This window comes from Syngnathus leptorhynchus, chromosome 19 (genome assembly GCF_054491065.1).
Source record: "Syngnathus leptorhynchus isolate UIUO chromosome 19, UIUO_Slep, whole genome shotgun sequence".
Classification (NCBI taxonomy): Eukaryota; Metazoa; Chordata; class Actinopteri; order Syngnathiformes; family Syngnathidae; genus Syngnathus; species Syngnathus leptorhynchus.
In genome coordinates this window covers 7192756-7215852 of record NC_141213.1, presented here as the reverse complement: position 1 = coordinate 7215852, position 23097 = coordinate 7192756, and the positions used below count along the sequence as shown (strand labels likewise).

At 49.5% G+C, this 23097-nt stretch overlaps 1 protein-coding gene across 4 annotated transcripts; it reads left to right on the top strand.

Moving 5' to 3' along the window:
- Positions 1-6560: 6560 nt before the first annotated feature.
- Positions 6561-22955, top strand: boc (BOC cell adhesion associated, oncogene regulated). 4 transcript variants are annotated; one of them, XM_085939029.1, is made up of 17 exons: positions 6561-7117; positions 15103-15232; positions 15472-15744; positions 17516-17662; positions 17928-18071; positions 18290-18583; positions 18932-19216; positions 19304-19575; positions 19639-19804; positions 19880-19948; positions 20168-20377; positions 20441-20616; positions 20701-21106; positions 21210-21427; positions 21488-21570; positions 21647-21786; positions 22078-22955. In XM_085939029.1, the coding sequence occupies exons 2-17, from the start codon at positions 15121-15123 to the stop codon at positions 22218-22220; spliced, it is 3138 nt and encodes a 1045-aa protein (XP_085795155.1). In that variant the 5' UTR covers positions 6561-7117; positions 15103-15120; the 3' UTR covers positions 22221-22955. The 4 variants fall into 4 exon arrangements, with proteins under 4 accessions (XP_085795155.1, XP_085795156.1, XP_085795158.1 ...); XM_085939030.1 differs by having other exon boundaries at positions 6562-7117; positions 18950-19216; XM_085939032.1 differs by lacking the exons at positions 6561-7117; positions 15103-15232; positions 15472-15744 and adding an exon at positions 16320-16339.
- The last annotated feature ends 142 nt before the right edge of the window (positions 22956-23097 follow it).

Genomic DNA, 23097 nt, shown 5'->3' with positions numbered 1-23097 from the left:
AATTATCGTGGCCATTCAGTGGACTAACATTGAACTTTAAAGAGGTTAGAGCAGCAAGGTAAGCGGAGCTGTAATATTGGCAAAATATGTCAAGATTCAACATTTCAAGTCAAGTTTCAGCTTGGTCACCATCTGATGTTATTTAGTATCCCTTCCCAAAATTACCGCCACAAACAACAACAAACAGCGTCTGATTGGCTCCTTTGTGTTGTGACTCTCGAAACCCACATCAACTCCTTTCGGGTGCATTGTGAAGGTCTTATCTTCATCCAAGCGCAGACATAGCAGGCACGAGACAAACTTCAGCGTCCGCCGTCCACATCTGTGCTTCGACACGCTGTCAGTCATTAATTAGCCGCGGGGAGGGGTTCTTCCTGTGCAGGGCGCCATGGGCTTATTTGATAAGAAGTCGTCCATCAGGAAAGAAAATAAACAGCCAAAGCGTGCGGCTACTGCGAGAGCTGCTACTGGAGCGCAACACAATATTTACACCAACACACGCGCACACATTCGATTCACACTGGAGCTCGGACGCACTTGCACAAACGTTTGCGGCGGCGTGATCTGGGCCGTATCGAGATGAAATCGGTATTACGACATAAAATCACAGAATGAGTAAATTGCCATTCCTATCCGAACGACGTTTTTGACAATTATATCCCCATCCGATTAATTTGGAAGTCGATATAACAATTTGTAACGTGCTGATGTGCGCCCTCTAGTGGTACAAGAAAGAATGACCGTGTTCAGTTAAGTTTCTCTTTAAAAACGTTTATTTCGGTCTAACTTTTCAATCTATTAGGATTCAGCTGTTCTTTTGAACTTTTTTCATTTCCATGAGATATTGTGATAATGACATCTCAATTTTGGTGTCCTTCCAGTCAGTATTGCGATATCAGCAACTCCACCGTTGTCGTTTGCAGTGATGATGTGCTGATGGATGTGCTGATGGATGTGCTCGTGAATTCCCCAATGGGAGAAATAACTGACTGAAGCAAAAAAAGGAGGTAAGGAGGAATGGGGGCAGGGAGGCGGGTGAAATGATTCCCAAACCTTAATGTTTTCCACATGCTTTGGAAAATTGTCCACACGTATGATTTGTCGTTGGGGAGCTTAAAAAAAAAAAACTGTCAGCGTGACATTGTCGAAGCGGAACGCTGACGTTGGGCACCGGCCAATGTTTGCCACCGCCCTAAGAGGAGCGTCTCCACTCTCAGTTGGAGAAACATTGTGGCTTCGCAACTGAAAATTAACAGCGTGGCTTTTTTCCGCAGACGCTTCGTTTTACAAACAAACAACCCTTTGCTCGTGTCCTTATAGAAGGAGTCAGGCAAAATATATCAATATATACGTATATAGATAGATATATATATTTTTGTGTCAAGCATCAGTTGAATGTTTACATACAAGAAACCTGCTAAGCTAGCTAGCTGACAATGGAATGAAATGTAACTTCTGGCTATCATATTTTGGATGTGCTTTTGGGGTAAAATAGCAACTTGTGGCCGTTGGTCTTTGATGTTGCATAATCAGTTTTTTTCTGTGTATGTGTGCGCCTCTCAAAGAGCCATTGTTTGTTTGTTTAGATAAGGAAGGAGGAGGTGGGTGTGTGCGTGGGGGGGGGGGGAGGGGGCGATGTGCCGAGGGACCGAAGCAGAAAGGGCCCTCTGACCCCATCCGGACCCAGAGTCCCGCCCTCTGGCTGTGACTGACAGATAGCATCGGTGTATCGTGGCTCTTTATCAGCTGCTCCCTGTGATCGGCCCCCGCAGCCCGAGAGGGTACGGAGAACACGCAAACATTGGATGTGGAGCTTAGACAGCCATCTTGCCATCCTGTTATTTCTCTTGGATACCAGGCGGCTGGCTCTGTTGCCTGCAAGTCATTGGGTGTATTTCTTGGAGCGGGTGAGCTCATGCTTCCAACATAAAGACGCATTGAGTCAAGTGGGACCGTAGGCCAATTCTGGAGGTACACACACATAGCGAAAGACACACTCAGGCCAGTGTGGAGGGCTCCCGAGGGCCGGGGGGGACTATCGTTTTCCTCGTTAATTACGACCGTCTGGCAGCCTGGAAAGCAGGAAGTCCAAGAGGGAGCGATGGAAAGACGGAGGGAGGGAGGGAGCGAGGGATGGTAGATAGATGATAGCAGAGGGAGGGAGGGAGGATGGAGACATCCAAGTCAAGTTTGGATGGCAAAACCAGGTGCGTTTTCCTGTCTTCATCCCAGTTTAGCCCACCTTTGGGAATGCAGCTCTTCTATTTTGTGCTTTGTGTGTCAAAAGCATGTTCAATTAGTCCAAAGTCACGTGGGGGTAATTCGTTTTGCATTCCAGGCCGAGCCGCGTTCTCTGCTTTTCTACCTTTTGACCCTCCCTCTCAGGCAAAACCAGCTTGCGCTCGTAACTTAACTTTACTGTCTGGCCCTCTTCTGCCATCCATTTGTCATCTGGCTGACCCCGAGCCTTGCTTCAGACCAAACATCACCTAGCACACAGAGCTTGAATTAAAAAAAAGAAAAAAAAAGTGACTTAAAACACAGGCATAAAAGTGGGCCGAGCAGCTGTGGTGGAGAGCTGGAGCTGGCCTGGGATTTGACTGGCTCCAGGTCCAATTACCAATGTCTGCCGCATCTGGACACAGTTAGATAGGCGAAGCGACCGCGCCGCGCCGCGCCGCACCGCGCGCCATTAGGAATATAAATTCACAAGTTTTTCAGACGACGACACTTGATGACGTGTGGGACTCAGACACCAGACGGAGGGAGCGAGGCTTGCGGCTCTTACTGTCAAAGCGCCACAACACTTCGTTTTCAACATACAAACGAGAATCATCAGGAATAAATCTGACACCGATTTGTATATGAAATCTCTCCACTGAGCAACAGAGCACATTAAGAAAGTGAATGATCCGTTTCCTTTGTTGTATGGTGTTCCACAGGGTTCAATTGTGGGGCCAGTCCTGTTTTTATTGTATTGGCTGTTTCTACTTTCAGAAACAATTCTATTCATCAAGATTGACTGTTGGTTGTTTGTTTTGTTTTTATTCTAGATGAATCTAGTGACAGTACAGTCATGCACACAAAAAAAACCCTCCCAAACCTTCATGCATGTGAAGCTAGTTTGAGTTTAGCTGTGTGTCATCGCCTCGGGAACTGTTCATATCCGGAGATTTTATTGTTCTTTTTCATTCCATTATTAAAGCTTACTCAGTGTGTGTGTGTGTGTGTGTGTGTGTGTGTGTGTGTGTGTGTGTGTGTGTGTGTGTGTGTGTGTGTGTGTGTGTGTGTGTGTGTGTGTGTGTGTGTGTGTGTGTGTGTGTGTGTGTGTGTGTGTGTGTGTGTGTGTGTGTGTGTGTGTGTGTGTGTGTGTGTGTGTGTGTGTGTGTGTGTGTGTGTGTGTGTGTGTGTGTGTGTGTGTGTGTGTGTGTGTGTGTGTGTGTGTGTGTGTGTGTGTGTGTGTGTGTGTGTGTGTGTGTGTGTGTGTGTGTGTGTGTGTGTGTGTGTGTGTGTGTGTGTGTGTGTGTGTGTGTGTGTGTGTGTGTGTGTGTGTGTGTGTGTGTGTGTGTGTGTGTGTGTGTGTGTGTGTGTGTGTGTGTGTGTGTGTGTGTGTGTGTGTGTGTGTGTGTGTGTGTGTGTGTGTGTGTGTGTGTGTGTGTGTGTGTGTGTGTGTGTGTGTGTGTGTGTGTGTGTGTGTGTGTGTGTGTGTGTGTGTGTGTGTGTGTGTGTGTGTGTGTGTGTGTGTGTGTTTTCATTCCAGGGTGATTGTGCTGCTGAGGCACACATCCAAGCTCAGGTGGGGTCGGACCTCAGGGTGAGTTTGTGTGTGTGTGAGTGTGTGTGTCTCCCTATGACTCCATGTTGTTGTTTTTCTGCCCATGGAGACGACGGGATGTCATTTTTTTTGGCCAACGTTCCTTTCGACTCTTATAGCGCCCGCCAACGTCCACGTCCCAAAAATTCATAACTGGAATGAATCCCTCTTGCATCCTTTAAGCTTGTTCCGCGAAGCAGCGGCCGCAGAAGCTCCGCGCAATATCCGCCCGGCTTATGCTACACAATATTGTCTCTATATTGCCATCTGAAACCGATTTTTGTGGTGGCTTAACCCTAAAAAGCGGATTGAACTTATAAAGCTGGCAAAAAATAGTTTAGATTTCAAGTGATTTTGATTGATTAGCCTACATTGTTTCAAAAATGATACCATCAAGAGCGGAAGATATTTTCTCCACATCTTTTGGCATTTTACTCAAGTTTCTTCCAACCCATTTGGCTGTAGCGCATTTCCTGCTCTGTTCCTTCAAAATAGTTTGCACTCAAAAAAGTTGTTCGTATTTCCCATTCATCATGTGCAACTCAGACATTTTCCCATGAGTTCTTCTGAATCTTTTGCTACATTCAGGAGCAGAGGAAAAGGGCCAAAAAGAGCAATGAGTCGTCCAGCTTTTGACATATGCTGGACTCTCCTGTGGGTTTATTTTTAGGCGTACGCAGGAAGCGGCGGCGCTCGGGCCGCTATACTGCAAACTCGTAGCTCCCATCATGCTTCATTAATCGCGCTTATTCCGACCCACACGCCAAATGACACCTGTTGTTTAAGTGTCTGGTTTATCGTTGGGATTTGAACCGCGACCGAGCGCTTTTTGCGGCTCCGCTCGTTCAACTTTATATTTCCCCAAGTCTTCCCGTCGCCGTACTCGCTCGGTCCTCTGGGATAGATAATACGTATCTGCTTCCTTACCGAGAAGTGAAGACGTAAACACGGGAGACGCAATGGTCCCCATTCTCGACTTTGCCGTAGGTGCTCCATTTCCTTGCCGCCCTTAGTCTCCCCTCAGATCAAATCTGGAGTTAATGACTCCACTCCCAGGATGTTATAGGCGAGGAGAGGCGAGGCGAGGCTGACTTGCGGTTCCTTCCATTAATTCGCGTTGCCGCCGCTGCATAAAACGCGTACGTTAGCGATGTTAGCCATGAAGAAATACGACGCAGCGACGTGCACGTACAAACATGTCGTCAACCCGCATAAACCGCGCGTGGCGTTTTCAAGTCGCAGCAAAAACATGAGGAAAAAAATAAAGATGTAATAAAAGCCACTAATTTTTCTATGACTCAGAGTTGTAATGTAAGCCTCAACCAAAGATTAATGACCAGCGACAAGATTTTGTTTTCGTGGCTGTTTGGGTACATTGGGGAAGAAAATAGAAATGGGAGCCGCTTTTTTGTTCATTTACAATATCTTTATATTTCATCCACGGGGAGACTAAGAGGCACCCTTAGGAGTCTAACCAATAGGAGTCGTTTTTTTTTTTTTCTTCTTCTTTTTTTACTTCTCAGTGATGAGACCAACTTTTTCCGGGATGAGCCAAAATGCAAAAAAAAAATAAAAATGTGGAGTGTAACATTGAACCTTGGCTGACCAGGTAGTTTCCCCATTGCCAATGCTGTTTACATGTACGTACGAGCCAGCAAGAGGAAGGCCCGCAGCTCCCCAGTGAAACCAGACCCGTCCCCGCTCTCGCCGGGCAGGATGAATTAGCGTGGGACAAAGGGCTTTGTGGGCCGGCCATGAAAGGCCCATTAAACATACCGCATCCCCCTGAGGCCCTGCCCTGTGGGACCCTCTCCCTCTCTCTTCCCCTCGAATGCCCCTCTCCCAGCAGGGACGCAATCCTAGCATGCAGCGCTCTGCTTCGATTTGTCCCTCAAGGGTCTGGAGCGATGACACGTCAGATGTCCCCATGGCTCATTGTTGACGCGGTTACCGTGACGACCAACTCCTCTTTGCCTCAACAGCTGTGTCACTTCCATCATCGTTACGCTCCACTTGCGGCCCACAGTGTCCTCTGGATGTCCTCATCCTTCTACTGGGGATATTCTAGTCCTCAGTCTCCACTTTGCTGCAGCGAATCCTTTTCTCGCTGCCCATAGTCTCTTGGATAAAATTCAATTTGTCCTTATCACATGTTTATTCTTGGCTGCAGCAGCCCACTTTTTTTTTGCTGCCCTTATTCTCTTCTTGGATCAAATTTGTCATGGTTATTCTGTGTCTCATTTTCCGGCCAATGTTTCCAAGACCCTGTGGAAAACCGAGCCCATTATTGTGCGGTCACAAATAAAAAAACAATTGTGTACTTTGAACATGGGATTATACCCATGACACTTGACCACACGCACACGCACGCACACACACACACACACACACACACACACACACACACACACACACACACACACACACACACACACACACACACACACACACACACACACACACACACACACACACACACACACACACACACACACACACACACACAATATATTACTGAACAGAGCAGGAATGATTGCCTCCATTTCCCCCAAAATGTGCTGAGTGAAGTAAAGAATTCCTAAAGAAGGAAGTGAGCGGAGCGGGGAAGCTGTGATCAGTGTAGTATGAAAGTGTGCATGTGTATTGTACAGTAAAAAAAAAACCTGACCCACAACACAGGTGCACTGAAGGGCCTGCAGGCCACAAAAAAAGGGGGGCGGGCGGGGGGTCAATACAAACTGCGCATACCAAATCAGGAGGAGGGAAGCAACAGGAGTGCTGGGGCGGTATTTATTGCCCCTTACAGCGCAACGTAGCTTTTGGAATGAGCATTTTGGTAAATGTTAAAATTAAGTGTTGAACAGTGAGGTGGACTTTTTGGTTGCAGTTTGCGGCATGCAAAGCAGTAGCGCTGTAATGTGTGTGTTTGCGGTGGGTCTATCCAGTCCCCGCATTGTTAAGGTCCCTCCTCCTGCTTTGGGAAATGGGAGGACTGGGAAGGCGTCGCTAAAAAAAAAAAAGTAGGAGGGAGGAGAGTGGGGGGAAGAATTGTTTGAGAGCTCAGTCATCCAAAAACCTCCTTTCAGTGTGAGAACCTTTTTCGGGGGAACACGCAGAGAAAATGTCGCCGCCACCGCCGCCGCAGTAAATAAAAAGGCAACACGAGAAGAATAAGAAGGAAGCAAAGGTTTTTTCCTTGTGTTTCTTGTTGTTGGAGACGAGGACTACTGGGGTGGGAAAGTCCATCTGAAGATCGCTTTGCTGAGAAAAAACGAGGTGCAAGCGCTAAATCGAGCATTTTTGGTGAGTTTCAATCCTCTGCGCTCCCTACTTTGAAATCAAATAGACACTGCCAAACTTGTGATGACTTTGACCAAGAAAAGTCCAAAAGTGATGTTCGCGTGTTGCTATTTGGTCACGCATGTTAGCGTGGTAGCATGCGTGGAGTTTTGAACCCCCTTAGTAGAGCAGATCTATCGATGGAGATTTCGGAGAAACTGCACAAAATGTATTTATAATTGTACCGCAAATGCGCCTTTTGCGCTTTAGCCAATTCGGTGAATTCGCCATGTGGACGCACGACGCCACTACTTGGTTAGCGTCTCTTTGTTTTTTCACTCTACTTTAATCACGTTAAACTCGCTTGAGCGTCTTTTGGACGAGCAAGTAACACGTTGCGTGATTTTTTTTGCGGTTGGCAATGGTGTTTATTTCACGCTATTACACGTTGTACGGGCCGCATGCGGCCAATGTAGTTTCCACCATTGTGGGGAACATAAACACATTGGAGTTCTGCTAGGTTGACGTACCCCCACGGCAACAATGTTTGCTGGGACCTCTGTGGTGAAGTGGAACGCATCATTCTCCTGCAAAGATTGCGAGGATGGTTTTTTGTTGTTTTTTTTTTGCACGTACTGTATGTGTGGGTGCATTTACTTGACCGTCTTGAGATGCTGGCCAATCATAACAGTGGCCTTTGGGTCACGTGGTTTCTATCAAACGGCTGATGGTGTTTTTGCAGCGTCCCATTGCTGCTTAATGAGGAGAAAATGTTGACATAAGCTTTCCTGCTAATGACCGTGATGGCACAGGTGTTGTTTTTATTGTTTGGATTTTGCTCAGTGACAGATGTAAGTGTCGCTCGGATTAAAAATGAAGAAAATCAAAGGATTGTAGAGCTAAATTGAATGTGTGTCAATGATTTTCCGTCGAGGAGTCCAGCCTGAATTCAGGTGGGATAGGGTCCAGCTCACCCGCAACTAATGAGCACAAGCTCTTTGAAAACTGCTTGGATGCAAATGGAGAAACACTTTGTTTTGTTCTTGATCAGTTCTGACAAGTGCGACAGGCCTGAATTGAACTAATTGACTCCGGTTCTGATTATCTGCTCGTTTACCAGTCCCATTGAACAAAACACTCAAGAAAGAGAAGAGAATTTTGGGGAGGGGTGTCACTACTGCTTGTATTACAGTTTTCAGGTTACATTTGGTTTTTTTTTTTATACTCAAGTGATTGGTCATAATGACCAAAGCTGAGCAGACTGCGATGTAAAATGAATTCATTATAAAAGGAGTTGCAAGTATGTTCTGCAGTCTGTTAGCATTAGCATTTTTAGTGCCCGTCAAGGAGTATATTTTGGTGCTGCGGTTGCCCAAATGGGTGCCATAAGCTTGTTGTGGTGCGTTTGCAGGCCAGCGTGTAAAAACGGACGTCGACTCGAGTGTGGGGTCTAATCTGAGAACCGATTTGTTTATTGATTGAATGCTGAAGCCCTCAATTACTCTCGCGAGTTTGTTGTATGTTAGCATTATTATAGGAACTGTTAGCATTTATTGAATCAATGGTGCTTTTTGACCACTCCTTGTCGACTTTGAGTTGTTTTGAGTATACGGCCCGCGGGCTCAAGGTCGCCCACCCCTGTTGGCGACAAAAGAGAAGGGGAAGAATGAAATCTCCATCCTCGAGGGCACGCTTTCATCTATGACAGCGGGACGCTGGTGCAGCCATAACAGACGTTTTTTGGGGGCCGGTCGAGGGCCTCACCTGTGTGGTCCTTCTGGACGGGAAGAAATAGAGAGCTGGCCTCTTACTTTTCGCTTCCTTTTACGCTTGTAACTAGTTTGAACCAAATGTGAAACATTCCTCCTTGTCTGTCCGTCTGTACTGATTGATGGGAGAAACCCGGGCTTCTCTGTCCAGCCATAGAAGGACACCTGGCCAAGCAGGTGCCCCCCAACTCCACTTCTGATCCTTGCTGTCAACCAGGACAGCATTGAGGGGTTGGAATGTGAGAGTAAAAAAAAAAATAAATAAAAAAAAAAGGACTTCTGAGGCTAATTAAACATACCGCCATCAAACGGCACGAAATCCCTTTCCGCTTCAGGTGCCTCTTAGAGTGCATGTGCAACCTTTTCCCACGTGCCTTTTTTTTTTCCCTGAATCCTTTTTGCTTGCTAAATGAACCGGCTAACTATCTGTTGTTCCTCAGCAATATTGTTTTGGGGGAAAAAAGTATCACTGGGCTCACATGGCAGTTCGGTTGAATTCCTATCAGGGGTCCTTGGAACAAAATTGTCCCCTGAAAAAAGGCTTCCTGGCCCCAAAATGTTTAAGAAACTCTGCGCTAATGAAGTCAGCCCTTTCACACACATTGTGAAGTCTAAGTGCTTGTTTGCTCACTGATCCACTCCAATGTGTGTGTGTGTGTGTGTGTGTGTGTGTGTGTGTGTGTGTGTGTGTGTGTGTGTGTGTGTGTGTGTGTGTGTGTGTGTGTGTGTGTGTGTGTGTGTGTGTGTGTGTGTGTGTGTGTGTGTGTGTGTGTGTGTGTGTGTGTGTGTGTGTGTGTGTGTGTGTGTGTGTGTGTGTGTGTGTGTGTGTGTGTGTGTGTGTGTGTGTGTGTGTGTGTGTGTGTGTGTGTGTGTGTGTGTGTGTGTGTGTGTGTGTGTGTGTGTGTGTGTGTGTGTGTGTGTGTGTGTGTGTGTGTGTGTGGTAGATGTTTGGACAGAGATTACAGGGTGTTGTTAGCGACGCGCTAATAGCTCATTCACACACATTTGTTTAACCTTGTCGTCTTGGATGAATTATTGTGTTTAAAAATGCCAGCATATCGACTTTCCCGCTCAGGAACCCGGGCGCCGTACCAAGGACGTTAACCGCTAATCACTTGTAGGCTGGCAGGGCTTGATTCTGGCTGGTCGAGCGATGCTTGTCCCCCCCCAGTCCAGCCCAGCCCTGCCCACGGGTGCCTCGGGGTTATGGAGAGCTGGAATTTTCCACCGTCCTCTCCTGTCAGCCGGACGGCATCAAGCGTGAGAGCGAGACTTCAGTTCAGCAAGCCGTTCCTTTTGGCTGTGCGTTTTGCTTTTTCTTGAGATTTGATTTGATCCCATCCCTTGACCAATGCGCGCGCAAACAAGCAGCCTCTTAGCCATTCTCCTCTATTTTCGACTTCTTCCAGCCAGCCCTTCCTCCAGGGTTGTGAGTGACAGGACAAATGGCGGCTGTGCTTTAAAAAAGGAACAAAAAAAGACTAACCACCTCCAGAATCCTAGTCCAGCTGGTTCTCCTCTCAGGAAGCTCTCACTTCAGTTTCCCGCCTCCTCCTCTTTCTGCTTTTCCTATACACGACGAGTCTTGTGACTCTACGGGTCTTATCTCAAGTTCCCAATGTCTGTTTTTCATATAACATTTGAGGCCCCCCCCCCTCCCCTCGTACTCCCGCCGAGAGTTGCCGAGCCGGGCGTCGGATCCTTCCCCGGCCGGGTTCCTGCTGAATAATAGGCAGAAATTGCTCTTGATTTATAATTGGTTCCATTCAGTCTGCAAGAAAGTCCCCCCCCACACACACACACACTCCTTCCCCCTTTCCTTTTCCTCCTTACATTCTTTCTCCAATCTCTACAATGCAGGAACACACGAGCAGACTCGCCTTTTTGCATGTACGCAAAGAACTATATCTGCGTGTGCCTAATGAAGTTTGAAAAGTTCGGTTAGTACAGAACAATGATTTGATTTTTAAATTGGCATACTTGTGAGTTCACCTCTTTTTAAAAAAATGAAAAGACTCGATGGGCCAGATTGAACACCAAAAGGAGCCACATATGGCCCACGTGCCTTATGTTGCCCTCTACCACACGATCTAGCATCTAATTGGCAGCTGTTTTTATGTGTATTGGAAAAAGCAAGAAATATCCTGAGGTTTGCATTTTTCTGCGCCTGTGTGAGTATACTTTTACCATGTCATGGGGACATGTGTGTGATTGCTCGCGTATGCGCGGGCAGAGAAAACATACTTGTGGCCACGCAAAATATGTAAGTGCTTGTGTGTGATGAGTGCTGCAAAATTGCCACTATTATGTTAGCTTTCTCAGCGTGCCCAAATCTAGTAATGACTCGCCACAACACTCAATTTTTCCTCACATAATTGAAGAGAAATGGAGAGTTGGTTTTATTTTCGCTCCATGGAATGATTTGAAAACTAACTGAAGATATTTGTTTTGGTTTGATTGAGATGTTTTTTTTTTTCTTGACTAGCTTGAGCTAGCTAGCTAGCTACCTTTGTCCCATTGTCCATTTTCCTCCCTCTCACGTGATTGGCTAATAGGCATATGGCTTCTTTAAAATTACGTCCTGTTCCCATGGCCCCGGCGCTTCACGGCAAGTGCAGGAATGCGTCCGTCTGTGAGCTGTAATTAGCCCACCGCGGTTAATTCGGCTCGGTTATCTAAATCATGCAAATTGGTCGCCGCCTCCTAATTGATTTGAACGCCCGTCCGCCAGGCAGCCAGCTTTCAATTCTGTCCAGATCTCCCTGGCTAATCCCCCCAAGACGCCGTGTAGCTCTTTAGTGTCGGTTCGCAGGGACCGAGCTGCGGATTTGGACCGACGTATAGCTCATTATTAGATTGAAAGATGGAGAGGGGGGGGGGGTCTCGTTAGCAATGCACTGATTGTTTTTTGTATGGAATTTAATGGCCTGTGAGAAGCAGTCCTTCTCCACCCCCTTTTGCCTGGGAATTGGGAACATAACCGCACGTAACCTTGATTTGTTTATGTTGACTTGTTGACTAGCTTGTTTGTTAAGCAGAGCGCGGACCCCCCCGCCCCCCAAAGCAGCTCGTAACCCGCCCGTGGCACGGGCCCCGGAGGCCAGCGAGCAGCTTGGTGGAAATATGTTGGCACATTGTGTCGCTGAAGGGCTCGTCCACTCTTTTGGTGGGAGTCACCGTCCTCCATCAATCCATAAAACCCTCCACTCACTCCTACTTAGTCATTGAGCCCCCTCTCCATCCCCCCCCCTCTTTGGTCATTGAGCGTGGCCCATCAGCTCTTCCCCGGGCCCTTCAGAGCAGCGTCTCCCCTTTCTCCAGGGGTCCGCGGGGGTCTTTGTCCGGGCGTCGGCTCACTGCTTTACAATGACTCTCCACTCTATTAAGGTGCGTTCTGCCTGTTAGCGTCGCTCGGGGCAACCGGCCTCCCGCGCCGCAGCTATGCATTGTGGGCCGTGGCGGCCTGTTGAAACGCCGGCACTCCTCACACTTGACACCGCATGTGTTTATCCAAAGGGGAGGAAAGAGAGTAAGGGAGGGGCGTAAGAAGACGTAAAAGTTGGGGGAGGTAGGCGAGTGATAAATATGCAACGGGGGGGGGGGGGGGGGGGGGGGTATGTTACCAGCAAGCGCCCCCCCCCCCCCATCCTCACCACGGCCCCTTCCTCCTCATTGTCGTCGTCTTCATGCCAGAAAGCAGATGGAATGTGAGCACTCCGGGAGGAGGCTCCAGCCTGGTTTTGTTCAATTAGCAAGGTTGTCAAAATGAATTTATCCGCCCGGCTGGCACCACAATGAGAAGGGGGGGGGGCAATGGGGGTGTCCTGTCACGTGACCACAAATACCATGGACATAGAAGGCGCCACTTGTTGTCACGTACGCTAAAAGTTTTTACGGCTGCTGGTGAGCATATATGGATTTGTGGTGGGGGCCACTGTTCTGGTTTCCATCAGCTTGGATGCTGCGAGTGACTTTTCCTGGATGGAAAAAGTTGGACATAGATGTCAGGGCAACTTTTCATCTGGAGGCAGGGTATCCATCCCATCCGCTAAGCAAAGATCAGGCCCAGCTGACTAATGAATCATGTTCGGCCGCCCGGGGTGAGGGGGGGGGGGCACGGCTGACGTATTACTGCCGTTTTAACAAGCATTCATCTCCTGTCGGGCCCGTCCTCCCTTCTCCTCGACCGTGTGTTAAGATTTGATCCAAAATTGACATTTGTAGACTCTTCCCACCAATCAAGCCGGAAATGAAAGCATTTTCTTTGTTCCAATGTCCGATGATGTTGTCCTTTGTTAGCAAAAGAATGTGTGGGCACAGGTGCTGGATGCTCACATACGCACGCTTGCCTCTTTTTATGAGCAGCTGTCGCAGCTTCGGCCTCAAAAGCCGCAGGGCCTTCACGCTGGCTCGCACACTTTGTTTGTTTACCGTGTGCGCTCGCCACTAAATGGCCTCCCTGAGCCTGTAAATGTAAGAGTAGCGTGTGTGATCACGCTACAGGTTGTTTATGTACTTAACATGGCCGCCATTCCAACAGTTAAATATTTGCCTGTCAGGGAGATGCGCCATCTTGTTTTCTCATGACCAGTACACCTGTATATGCTAATGAAGGTCCAATAAACCTCTCCGATCACAAATGAGTCAGACTTCCTCTCATAAGTACAACAGTAGTTGACAAAATAATACAAAATGACACCAGTAGGATGACAAGAAGCTAAAGTGAGTTGTGTTTGTTGTTTTTGGCGGGAATAGCATTAGCGAGGCATTAGCAGCATCGCTGTAAAATGCTCATAATTGCAGAAAAATGAACAATTGTGGGAAGAAAAGTGAAAGCAGGCTGGATAAATGATGTGATTATTACAACATGTGGTTTTTTTTTTTTTGGGGTCTGTTGGAGGGTGGTCGCTAATCCAATATTGCTTTCTCTCTCTCTCTCTCGCTCTCTCGCGCGCTCTCTCTCTCTCTCTCTCTCTCTCTCTCTCATTGACGGCGTACAGTGTGTGGTCCTGTGCTTGCTCGTCTGTCAGACTTATTGGCTTTCATTAACAACAGTTTTTCCATCAGCTCTTCATTTTAACTTTAGCCTTTCCATCCTCTTTCCTCCCTCCCTCCCTTGCTCGTTCTTTGTTTTTTGTCTCCCAGCGGCCTGGTTAATCACAGATATGCGGCCGAACACGGAGCCCAGTATGAATATTATGCATGTTTGGTACCCGGGGGGGGGGGAGGTTTGAGAGGCGCGGGACCACCCTCCTCATCCTGACGGGAAGTTGTTAGTTTAACCTGACAGGAAAGAATTCAGGAAACTTGGCAGCGAGCAACAAGGGAGAAGAGATGCACGCTCTCTCTGCATTAACCATTCAAAGGCAGAGTATTTGTGTTAACATAGCTCAATTAGCATAGTTAGCGTGGTAATTTGTTTGTTTGTTTTTTTAGGTGGTTTTTGTGGTCAAATGTTCCCCTTAGTTCTTTTTGGTCGCTTTTATTAGCAGTAGTTAGGGCGACTTCTTTGGAGCTATTGGTGGTTTTGCGTGCTGACTTGATTTTGGTTCGCTAGGTGGTTTTGTTAGCCTTTATTAGCTTAATTTATTGAGTCTTTTGTTTTTTTAAGTTTGCTTGTAGTTCTCAGGCCTGATGCATTTAAGTCCATTAGTTGTTAGCTTGAAGTCTTAGTGTTTCTTGTTGCTTTGAATGAATTTGAAATATTTATTTGAATTTAGTATTTAGGTCTATTGGTGGTTGGCTTTACTTCATTTTTTATTCCATCACATTATCTTAGTACTGATGAGCTTGACTTCTTCCCACCCCCTAAATCTCCTGTCAATGGACCTTCTTGTTTTTGTTGTTGTTTTTTTTCCCCATCCCTAGCTACCTCCAAACCCCCCCCCCCCCCCCCGTCCGCGACCCTCTCTACCTGTATCAGTTACACCTGAGCAGGAAGGCATCGTGTTACAGAATGAGGGAGCCTTTTTGATGGGCTGGAGGTAAGGGGAGGAGGCTGGATGGGGGGGTGCAGGTAGACGGGGTCAGCAAAGAAAGGCTTCATTCATTTGTGCGCTTGCCTCCCTAATGGCCGCCTGTTGCTTTACGTGCAGTTGGAATGGAAAGTCGCGTATCATTTGTGTCCTCTGCAAAGATGATTTAAAAGAGTGTAATATGCATCCCAGACCACTTGGGGGAAATGTAAAGAAGTGTGGCAGTTACTGACTGTGGGGGTTTTCGTGTGTGTGTGTGTTTCAGAGGAGTGTTGCATGGAAGATGTCTGGAAAACGTGACTGGACTCCATGGATGAGAAAAAGAAGCACTCCCGTATTGTGCGCTCTGGGCGCCGTACTGCTATGTTGCCTTCAGAGCAGCGCCTCCGTCTCTGGTGAGTAGATCTTTACGTTGGTGTGTGTTAGAAGTACAAGGATGCCTTTTTTTCCAAGTAACACCTGGCGCAGAGTAAGCTTTGCCAAGGACAAAATATTCCGACTGGCAGGGTAGGCGTGTTAACGCGTCTGGCAGCTGCAATTTGCTCGGAACTAGAGAATGCAATTTTGGTCGAAATTGCGTGTCAATGGTGATGAACTGGAATGAAGACGTATTTGTGTAACCCTAACCCCGTAGATGAAGTCCCAGAGTTCACAGAGGAGCCCAGCTCGGTGGTGCAGAAGCTCGGCGGCAGCGTGAGCCTACGCTGCGCCGCCCGCCCCGCCTCCGCCTCCATCAGCTGGCGCCTGAACGACCGACGGCTTACGGACGGAGACCTGGGCGTGGCGCTGGGGCCCGCGGGCTTGTTCATCGCCGCGCTGTCCAACGTGACGTTAGGTCGCTACCGGTGTGTGGCCACCACCGGGGTCGGGGCCCTGGCCAGTGTGCCCGCTGACGTCACCGCAGCTAGTGAGTAAAGCGCCGCGCACTGTACACTCTGTCCAAAAAACACAAGTTGTTGTATTTTTCTTCCCAAAACAGAAAAACACCCCCTTCGACATCCTGACAGAGTTGGCGCACCCCCACTCTGCGCCACAGAAAGCCTTTTGGATACTTTTACAGAGCTTTAGCCCAGACTTTTTTTTTTTTTTTGGCCTTGCCTTGCCTTGCCTTGCTCTAATGGGGTTGAGAGCATGCGAGCTTACATTTGATATGCGTCCAGGGACTGCGAGGAGGCCTGAAGCTGTGTAACCTGAAGCACAGGAATGGAATGGAATGGAATGGAAAGGAGGGGAGTGGCGGGGGGGGGAGGTACACCGGGAGCCAGTCAGAACAGGAAGAGGGACCAGGACTTGGCGAATAGCCCTCAACCCCGACAGCTGGCCCCTGTGCCGTGATGAGGTTCCAACGTGTAGTCAGGCGTGAAGCCATGCCATGCCATGCGTGAGGCTGTCAGATGCCACGATGATGAAGAAGATGACACCAGGAGGCGTTTCAGGGCCGGTCGAGACAAGATCCCCCCCCCCCCCCCCCCCCTGCACAAAATCATCCCGGCTGTTACTTTGTGCGTCTCTTCGTCACTTTGGTTCCTTATCACTGTTGCACCCCGCAAATTGAGTGCAGTAGACAAAATCAGCCTTTGTTGAATTGGTTGTCAGTGAGACCATTTCAAAACAGGCCGTGCCTAACTATGTCATCACCCTCGGCCGGGCCTTGAACTCCGAGGGAGTTGCTCCATAGGGAGGGCGTACGTGCCTGCTCCCGTCTCCATGTTCAGATCTCTCCTTTGCGCTACAATTGGAAATCCATAAAGATGAAGGATTTAAGCGAGGGGGGGTTGCTCCGCTCGGGTTTATGAACGCAATCAATCCTCGGATGTACGCACGCACGCACGCACCTGAGAGGCGCCCATATGCGGGTAAGAATGTGGGAGGAGAAAGGTGAGCAGAAACCAGGCGAAGGGCAGCGGCTGTAAAAACACCACCTGATTGATTTTGCAAATGGAGCGCTCACAGCACTTAGCTTGACGTGTCTTTGGCTGCGGGAAGGTGTGCATTTTGCACGCCCCCCCCTCCTTTTATAGCTCCGACAGACAGCAGGGCCCAGTGAGTAAATCAAGAGCCGCCTTGCAGAGAAGCCGCCGTTTGTTCTTTGGCTTTGAGCAAATCGCCGGGCCGGGCCAGGCCAGGCCAGCCAAGCCGTCTGCCAAGAGCTACACACCTTCTCGTGGAAAAGAATGAATCGAGCTCGTGTTTTGTAAAGGACACATCACACGTCTTTTCTGGAAAAACAATAGACAAAATGTGTTGCTTTTGTCTTAATCGTCTCCTTCTATCAGCCCCCCCCCACCTCCCCTCCGGCCTCTTAAGAGCAGTGAGTGGTGCTTCCTCCCCAGACCCAAACTAGATCTATGCCCCTGAAACCCTAGAGCGCGGACACCTCTGACCCCTCCGCCAGGGGGTTGAAGGGTCAGATCTGTGTCTGCAGACTGTGTGTCTGCCTGCGGGACTCTGGCGGCACATGCCTCCCCCGTTAATCCCATTCCCTCCCACGTTTCCCACAGAACGTGAGCTGGCCCCAGTAGAAAGTTTGACGTGACGACTCTGAGGCTTTGGGAAGTCAAGTTAGCTGCGGATAAAGCTTGTGTTCCACTCCAAATGGCTTTTCCAAACATTCCCGTCGTCCGTTTAACGTCATTCCCATCGTGCAAACTGAGTCGTCCGGCTTTTTTTTTCCTCAGAGCTGCGCGACTTTGAGCCGGACGACCAGCAGGAGATCGAAGTGGACGAAGGCAACACGGCCGTGATCGAGTGTCACCTACCCGAAAGCCAACCCAAGGCGCAAGTCCGCTACAGCGTCAAGCAGGAATGGCTGGAAACATCCAAAGGTTTGCCCCCCCCATCCTATCTCCATAATTTACTGGAATGCCATAGCGGCGCTATCTAAGGCCATCATTAAAGCACAGATAAAGCGGATTATCTCAAGAATGTTAAAACGGAGCAATTGTGGGCTGTTTATTTATAAGTGTTTACGTCCAAAGTTGCCCGGACGAGAAGAATAGCGTCCGTGCTTTGAGGCCGGTATGCTAATAATGCCCGCAAGCTGTAGCAGACGCTTATCTGCGACGTTTTTCCCTTTCTCTCCTCGGACAGGGAACTACCTCATCATGCCGTCGGGCAACCTGCAGATCGCCAACGCCACGCGGGAGGACGAGGGCCCGTACAAGTGCGCCGCTTACAATCCCGTCACTCAGGAGGTCAAGACGTCGTCCTCGGCCGACCGCCTCCGCATACGCCGTGAGTCGCCGGATGAACCAAATTCATTGATAGTGCTCCGTCTGTCCGCCACTTTGTAGGCCACATGTGGCGCGCACTTGCCAGTTTAGTTCATTTGATGTCGCCTGGCCGCCATAATTCTCGTAAACGCTTGGACGCCGTTCAAAGGAAGAAATTGTGATGTGGCTTCCAAGATGGAAATTCTAACCACCCCGTGTGTGTCCCGCCCACCCTCCCAGGCTCCACGTCAGAAGCGGCGCGGATCATCTACCCGCCGGCGTCCCGCTCCATCATGGTGACCCGGGGCCAGCGGCTGGTGCTGGAGTGCGTGGCGAGCGGCATGCCCACGCCGCATGTCACCTGGGCCAAGGACGGCCAGGACCTGCGCGTGCACAACAACACCCGCTTCCTGCTCAGCAACCTGCTGATCGCCGCCGCCGCCGAGGGAGACTCGGGAACGTACGCCTGCCGGGCCGACAACGGCGTCGGGGCCGCCGTGGCCGCCGCCGTGCTCTACGATGTGCAAGTGTTTGGTAAGAGACAAAACAAAAACCCAATTTAGCAGTAGTTTGTACAAATTGCACCAAATTAGCACGATGCGGTCACCCAAGCTCTGGCGTCAACCGAAGAGTAGCTGGTGCAGACAAACATCTCTCTTGTCTCCTGTCCAGGTTATGGCTTTGTGTTTTTCCAGTGATTTTGCGCATATGTTTTCGCAGTCCCTCTCGGGCAGGCAGCTGCCTTGAATTACAGTCATGGCTCTGCAGTAATAAGCTCTGCCCCCCCCCCCCCTCTTGATTTACAACAAGTCAACCATCAACTCAGCACACGTCTGTGTTCCATTTTTGGAGCATTTACACATTTCATTGGTGTTTTTTAAGATGCAATTTTTTGGGCAGAGCCTCCTCAGGTGGAACTGCAGCAGCAAGAGGTGTCGCTGGGCGAGACGGTGCGCTTCACCTGCCAGGCGCGCGGCAAGCCTGCGCCGGCCGTCACCTGGCTGCACAACGCCGTCCCCTTGTCGCCGTCGCCACGACACCGCCTCACGCCCCGCATGCTGCGCGTCTCCAACGTGGGCCCGCAGGACGAGGGCTTGTACCAGTGCGTGGCGGAAAACGCCGTGGGCAGCTCGCAGGCGTCCGCTCGACTCATCGCCGTATCCACCGGTGAGGCCATTATTTCTAGTTGCGGATTATTCTCCATGTGCCTGGCGCAGCGGGACTTATGCCCTCCCTCTCTGTCTTCCCTCCCAGGGATCACATCCAGGGGCAAGCTGCCCTCCATCTTTCGCCCGCTCAGCCCAGACAAAGTTCTGAGGGAGCAGCCGCCCGTGAGGCCCGGCGCGGCGGCGGGGGCCACGCTGCCAATGGACTGCGCGGCGCTCCCGGGTCAGATTCTGCCGGCCGAGGCGCCCGTCATCCTCAGTCAGCCTCGCACGGGCAGAGCCGACTACTACGAGCTCACGTGGAGGCCGCGGCACGAGCGGGGAGCCCCCGTTCTGGAGTACATGATCAAGTACAGGAAGGTAAAGTGGTTATCGTGCGCGAGCGATCGATACCCCAGGGCATTTGACATGAAAACTTGTCAGGTGGGCGACCCGTCGGCCGAGTGGACGTCCAGCGGCATCTCGGGCTCCCTGCACAAGCTGATGCTGGCCAAGCTGCAGCCGGACAGCCTGTACGAGGTGGAGATGGCGGCCAAGAACTGCGCCGGCTTGGGCCAGCCCGCCATGATGACCTTCAGGACTGGGAAAGGTAGCTCCGCTATCTATGCTTGCTAGCTTCAGGCTAACACGTGGGCTAACCAAACTTTGCTTTTGTGTCCATCAGGTCGTAAAGGATTGGGAGGTCATAACGATCTGCCCAAAACTCCCGCCGTTCCGTCGCCAAGCCTTTTGCGTGAGTGTCGCCCCGCTCCATTAACTTGTATGTCCTTCTTGACTACTAACATCCACTTTTCTCAGTCTCTCTTTCACTTCTGTCTTCTGGATGAGCTCTCAGTAAGTTTCTTTCAAACTAAACCTAACTTACTGAAAATGTGCAATATTTGTCGCTCAAGAAAAAAAAAAAAAAATCAGTCAGCAGATAATGAGTAAAACAAGTCCTCATCCGGTGCAGCTCCCGAGGCGCCGGACAAGCCGACGGTGTCCACGGCCACGGAGACGTCGGCGTACGTGGCGTGGATCCCGCGTGGCAACCGTGGCTTCCCCATCCAGTCCTTCCGCGTGGAATACAAGAAGGTGAAGAAGGCGGGCGAAGACTGGGTGACAGCGGTGGAAAACATCCCGCCCTCGCGGCTCTCGGTGGAGATCACCGGCCTGGAGAAAGGTCAGCAGCCCACCGGATGGCCACGCAAATGCGCTTAACTAACGCTTTGGTCGCCGCCCACAGGGACGTCCTACAAGTTCCGAGTGGTGGCGGTCAACGTGATCGGGTCCAGCCCGCCCAGCGCCCCCTCCAAGGCCTACACGGTGGTGGGCGGGAGGACCCACGAACGCCCCGTGGACGGACCCTACATCACCTACAACGAAGCCATCAATGAGACCACCGTCATTCTCAAGTGGACGGTAAGAGCTTTTTTTTTTTTTTATTGTTTTGACTTTCAATTCCTTTTTACAGCAGTTTATTTTTTTCTGTTGTAATTTCCGCAGTACACGCCGGTGAACAACACGCCCATCTACGGCTTCTACATCTACTACCGGCCCACGGACAGCGACAACGACAGCGACTACAAGAAGGACGTGGTGGAGGGCGACCGCTACTGGCACTCCATCGGCGACCTGCAGCCCGAAACGGCGTACGACATCAAGATGCAGAGCTTCAACGAGAAGGGCGAGAGCGACTTTGGCAATGTGGTCATCCTGGAGACCAAGGCCCGCCCCCACCATCACAGGCCCGTCCCCTCCGAGGGCCCCGAGCGGGAGACTGGCCGCTCGGGCGGCCTGGTGCCCCGGCCCGGCGACCTGCCCTACCTCATCGTGGTGGTCCTGGGCGCCTTTGTCTTCATTATCGTGGTCTTCATCCCCTTCTGCCTGTGGAGGGCCTGGGCCAAGCAGAGTAATGATTGTGTTCTGTCAAATGTTGTATTTGGAGTGATTTAAAAAAAAAAAAAAAAAAAGATTTTCCCCCAATTTTAACAACGGGCCTTTTTTGTACCCAGAACAAACGTCAGACTTGTGCTTCCCGGCCGTGGCCGCGGCCGCCCCCGTGTCATCGCCGTGCCAGTACACCATGGTGCCCTTGCAGGGTCTGGCCCTGGTGGGGCGCTGCCCCGGCGACGGCCACCTCGCCGTCCCGCACGCACTTTACCCTCCCAGCGAGCACAACGGCAAAGCCCACCACGAGCACCTGGCTCACGGGCTACTGGGGCTCCATCAGGTACTATCGTAAGACTTGACGACTTGTGTGCTTGTATTGATGGGGTGGCATTTGTTGTAGGAGGAGGTAGACATGGGCATGGAGTGCAACAACAGGTTATTACCGCAGCAGGGACTGGCCAACGGGTACCACTTCTGCCCCAGGTAACGTACAGACATCAGCTGACCTTGGATAACATTCCAACTCTTCACTGATTTTTCTCCCCCCCTCCCCCTTCAGTGATTCTGAGCATCACGAGCAGACCTTTGAGTCGGTCGATGATTCCTCGTTGCAGCTACTGGGGCGGTCTTCCCGTTACCTGGACGGCCAGCGAGAGTCCACGCCGGACGAGGACGGGGCAGGAGAAGAGCTTTCCCAAAGTACATTCTTCAGCCATTTGAACAAAACCAAACCAAAAAAATGGTCTCATTTTGGAATGACTTAATTGAACTTTTGTATCTTTTATGACGCAACTCTAGCCAGTGCTCACTTGTAACACAGTAAGAAGACGTCATGGTTGTCTTCATGTGCTTCTAATCAGCTGCTGTTGTTTTTTTGGTCGGGATTCCTTGGTGGGCCACAATTCAGGCCGGGAACTTCCGCACACTCGTAGCTGACATTTTACTTTGAGCGACTTTGGCTTTGACGTTTTTCTCTCTTTCTAAATGCAGAACTGGCGTCTTTCCCAGCCGTCGTATCTCTGGAAGATGAAGGAATTTTCACCACGTCGTCGTCGTCGACCGCCACGCCGTCGCAATCCCAAGATGCCGTACAGGAAGCCAGTGTCCCGCCCAGTGAAGCAACATTCACATAAAAAAATGTTTATAGAGAAATCTTATTTATTTTTTTTACCACAAATATTTATGTATTTATGCCTTTGTACATACTCTGTTTGATAACTGTATATAAGGTTCTTTTCATATTGAAAGAGGTTCTATTCACAAGTTCCACTCTTTTGTCACATGAGCTAATTAATAATGCAAATTTTATTCATAATTCTCAATTGTTTAGCAAATTTTAATTGAAGAAAATAAATTTTAGAAAATGTATATTTTTTCTAAAAAAAGTTTTTAAAAAATGTTGCAATTATGGAATTTTTTTTTTTTTTTACAGTAATTCACATTTTCTTTCTTCCTATTCCTTTTAACCAGCACTTGTCGCGTGGCTCATTCCACTCCGTCTTTATAGAGCTGTCAATAACGTTTTTTTTTCGATGATGTAAAGAAATAACCACATCATTAACAATGCTACATTGTGTGAAAAAGACGATATATTGTACAGTTATTTATTTTTTTTCAAGTCACTGAACGGGATTGTGGACATCCTTCTATCAGTCGCCGATAAGCTGAAGCCATACCTGCTTCATTACCAAAATAGCCACCTGTGACAGGTGTCAGTATTTCTCTCATCGCTGTTTTAAGTATTACGCTTTTGTTGTGCCAGCAAAAATGAAGGAAATTCACAGTGTAGCTTGTCTTTTTTTGTCTGAGTGTGTGCTCCGACATGAGCTGGAGCACTATTGCATGTAAATAAAAGCTTATGAAGCCGATGAGTGTGTCTGTGTGTGTGCGCGAACTATGCGACGCGTATACTCGTTTTGGATTCCCTGAATTTGACCACAAGATAGCAAAAGTGTACCGTGTGTCGTCCTCTGCTGGTCAGTAAGAGAAATGACGCATATGCGTTTTGGA

Excerpts from the sequence above, each read along its gene's own strand:
- boc (XM_085939029.1), top strand. The coding sequence starts at position 15,121 with ATGTCTGGAAAACGTGACTGGACTCCATGGATGAGAAAAAGAAGCACT. Across the intron at positions 15,745-17,515 it reads CGCTGACGTCACCGCAGCTA|AGCTGCGCGACTTTGAGCCG; the intron begins GTGAGTAAAGCG and ends TTTTTTCCTCAG. Across the intron at positions 20,617-20,700 it reads CCGTCATTCTCAAGTGGACG|TACACGCCGGTGAACAACAC; the intron begins GTAAGAGCTTTT and ends TAATTTCCGCAG.